Genomic DNA, 3,216 nt, shown 5'->3' with positions numbered 1-3,216 from the left:
TGAGCACCGGGCAGAGGAGCTGGCTCACCTGGGGCTGGAGCACCAGGCTGGACCCATTTCTCGGGTCTCCCCCACCCTCATGCTTGCCCCCAAGGGGCTGCTTCTTGGGGAGGTGGCAAACGAAACAAAAGCAACAGTGTGTTCCTCCCAGCAGAGTTTCCCACCCGCCAGGACCAACCTCCACTTTACTGGCCGCCACCAGGTCGCTCCACTGCTCGATGACGTGCTGCAGGCTGACACTGGCCAGGGGCAGCCGAACCTCACCAATGATGTTGTGCTTGGCAAAGCGGTTGAAGTCGTAGATCTGCATCACCAGTGTGGATTCAGGCACCTCCGCCTGGGGTACCTGCAGGGGAGGACCCAAAAAGCCAGACTCACTCCTCAGTGGCAACCCTGCCCCACAGGATGGGGCGGTGGACGTGATAACAGGTCTTTCTCTCTGACGCTTCCCCATCCGGTTACAAAGGCATCTCCCTGCCTGGAGAGGTTTGTGCCCAGGGAGCAGTGCCCATGCAACACTCTTGATGGGACCATAAAAACATCATCAGCTATAGTTTTCTACCTGGAAAGTGAAGCTCTCATTGAAGATGGGGTTCAGGGTCTTGCGGTAAACCTTGGTCTCATACTTCTTCTTCATATCGGATGTTAGGTAGACGATCACGTACGGATCAGATGTGCCTCCACTGTCCATGGCCTTCAGCTTGGCTGCCTGCTTCACACCGACTTTCAGCTTAAAAGGAGCGATGCACAAGGTCACCAGGTGGAGGACGATGGGGCAGATGACCGGGGGCTCAGTGGGAAGCAAGCGAGTGCAGCAGGGAGGACACCTCCACGCACGTGGGTGTGAAAGCCAGCAGGCTGTGGGCAGGGGGCAGTGCGAGAAGGTATGGTCCACCTTGGTGGGCAGCAAAGAGGGACCATGCAAGACCAAAGCCTTTTCCCTGCCATGCTATGGCCGCAAGCATCCCCACCTCCTGCGTGCGGAAGTTGTACTCCAGGGAGTACTGCAGCTTTCCTCGCCCTGCCTGCTCCACTCCCCGCTCCAGGTCCTCCATCTCGGGCTGCACCTGCGGCAGAGAGAGAGCAGCACTACCCTCAGGACGTGCTCAGCCATGTCCCCAGCCATGCTGTGCTCCCACCACCCCCAGGACTGGGCAGTGTGGCAGCAAACCTCTGGGGAGGAGGGAGGTGGGGGAGAGGGGAAAGCAGGACGCACGAGGCAGGCTGTGCTGGAGCCACTGACAGCATGCAAGCTGACTCTCTCCTTCTTCTTGGGCTTCTTCTTGCCACAGCAGCACCTGACGATGCAGATGAGGAAGAGGAGGAGGAGAACGGCCACTGCCACAGCCACAGCAATGAGTGCCCATTTGGGTACTGGTGCGATGTTCAGGCAGCAGAGATGGACAGAAGAGTTAAACTCAAGCGAAAACGCGTAGAGTGCATTTAACACCCTTCCTGGTGCTTCAGCATTAAGGAGTTGTACTTTCAAAATTGCCCCTATAATGCTGGACAGGCCCCATGCAGGGAGGCTGCGGCTGCAGACCATTCCCCAAATGGGCAGCAAGGATGCCCTGCGCTCCTGGAGCAGCGCAGTACCACGTTGCAGCATCCCCACCCCGATGGACAGTGCTGGAAAAAGGGATTTGAAGGGAGGGAGAAGTGGATACACAGCCTCAGAATCCAGGAGCCCCCCAGGAAAACACTGCCTGAGAGAGCAGGGCAAGCGCTGTCATACTTACATGGGATCCAGCTAAGCCAGCCGCCCAGAAAGCCCGGCCGAGCCGTGGTGGCAATGGACACAGGGCTCCTGGCAAGCGGGGAGACTGTCGCCCTGCCTTTCCTGGCTGCCACCGCCATGGCTAAGCTGGGGTGACCTGGGGACGCAAGCAAAATTAACAGGGTGGGGATTTCCTTTCCAGTAGCACGGTGTGCTGCCGGTGGCCCAGGGCTCTAATGAGAGCAAACACAATTAAAACATAGAGCCCAGCGTAAGCATTTAGGGCTTGGCCACTTTTGCAATGAGGTGTGAAATGGATCAGGAGGGAGCCGCGGGCAGGGAGGGCTCTGCGCCAGCCGGCCCCTCGCCTACAGTCTTCTCATTTATATCCTTGCAAGCCTGCCTTCGGAAAGGGGAGGGAGAGGGGGGATGGATTAGGGAGTTTTCCTTTGTTTTTGAGAAGAGGAATCACCTGGCTGTAGGGGAAAAAAAACAAGAGCTGTTTTGTGCTGGCTCCTCCCTGGACAGCCAGCATGAGCTGAAGGGTTTGCTCAGCCCCAGGCAAGCCCCACCATTAGCTAACACCCTTTTTCGGCTATTTTCCCCCCTCTTGCAGAGCTGAGGAGCCAGAGGGCTTGCTCCTGGGCTTGCAGCAGGGCTGGTGCCCGCATTGCAGGTGGCAGTGGTGCCACCAGGCTGGGGTCACGCTGGCTCGGAAACTTTGCGTAAGCCCAACCCATGCACATGGCAACACTGACGCAGCTTAAGGGAAGGCTTCAAATTTAAAGCAGAATGGCTTTTCACTACTGCTCTCCCCGTAGCAAGGCTCTTATTCTAGCATGAACACTTCCTCGTAGCCAAAACTTCCTTCTTGCCTCCTTTCAGGTGAGGAGCGGCAGCAGGAGAGGTGCACCAGGAGCCAGGCTGCACGGCGAGTGGGTCTGCAGCCATCACGGCGCTGGCGGCACCCGGTCCCAGTGCCGTGACAGAGGCTGGCACATGTGTGCCTGTTTGCCTTGGCTTCCCCAGCTGCCTGCCCCGGGTCTGAGTGGGTCCCTGCCCAAACAGCCAACACCACCTCACTCTGCCTGCGCTCTGCCCACGTTCTGCCCACCCCGCAGGGCCATGGCTCCTTGCACGGATATCCTACCGGGGAGAAACCACCTCTGCGCCTCCCTCCACCGAGCCTGCAAAGCCAGCAAGAGCCTTTAATTTTTCCAACAGCGGGCTTTGCCACGTGCGGGCATAGGGCTGGAGGGATGTGGGAATTGCTGTCATCTGTGTGGCATCATCGCTGGGGCAGTGAGGTGCAGGTTAAGTGACTTGCCCAGGGCCACCTGGGACATCTGTGCCATTGGACACCCAAGCTCTACTCGCAGCCTCGCCACCAGCAGCTTTTCTCCTGTCACTGCATGTGGAAATTGGTGGCCGGTGACATGCCTGTGATATTTAGGAGGAGCCGGGCTGCGGCTTCAGGCTGTGGCAGTGGGTGGACACAA

General features: G+C 58.4%; 1 protein-coding gene across 1 annotated transcript in view; it reads right to left on the bottom strand.

The window, feature by feature from the left end:
- Positions 1–1,857, bottom strand: part of SYT8 (synaptotagmin VIII) — a 2,935-nt gene extending 1,078 nt beyond the window's left edge. The window contains exons 1-5 of the mRNA XM_009328594.1: positions 1,740–1,857; positions 1,217–1,374; positions 972–1,067; positions 563–730; positions 179–346 (exon numbers count right to left, since the gene is read on the bottom strand). Coding sequence (XP_009326869.1) covers positions 179–346; positions 563–730; positions 972–1,067; positions 1,217–1,374; positions 1,740–1,857 — 708 coding nt within the window. The remainder of the gene's footprint in view (positions 1–178; positions 347–562; positions 731–971; positions 1,068–1,216; positions 1,375–1,739) is intronic.
- Positions 1,858–3,216: the final 1,359 nt, after the last annotated feature.

Source organism: Pygoscelis adeliae, unplaced genomic scaffold (assembly GCF_000699105.1).
Source record: "Pygoscelis adeliae isolate BGI_AS28 unplaced genomic scaffold, ASM69910v1 Scaffold166, whole genome shotgun sequence".
NCBI classification, from domain to species: domain Eukaryota; kingdom Metazoa; phylum Chordata; class Aves; order Sphenisciformes; family Spheniscidae; genus Pygoscelis; species Pygoscelis adeliae.
This window is presented reverse-complemented; position numbering and strand designations above follow the sequence as displayed.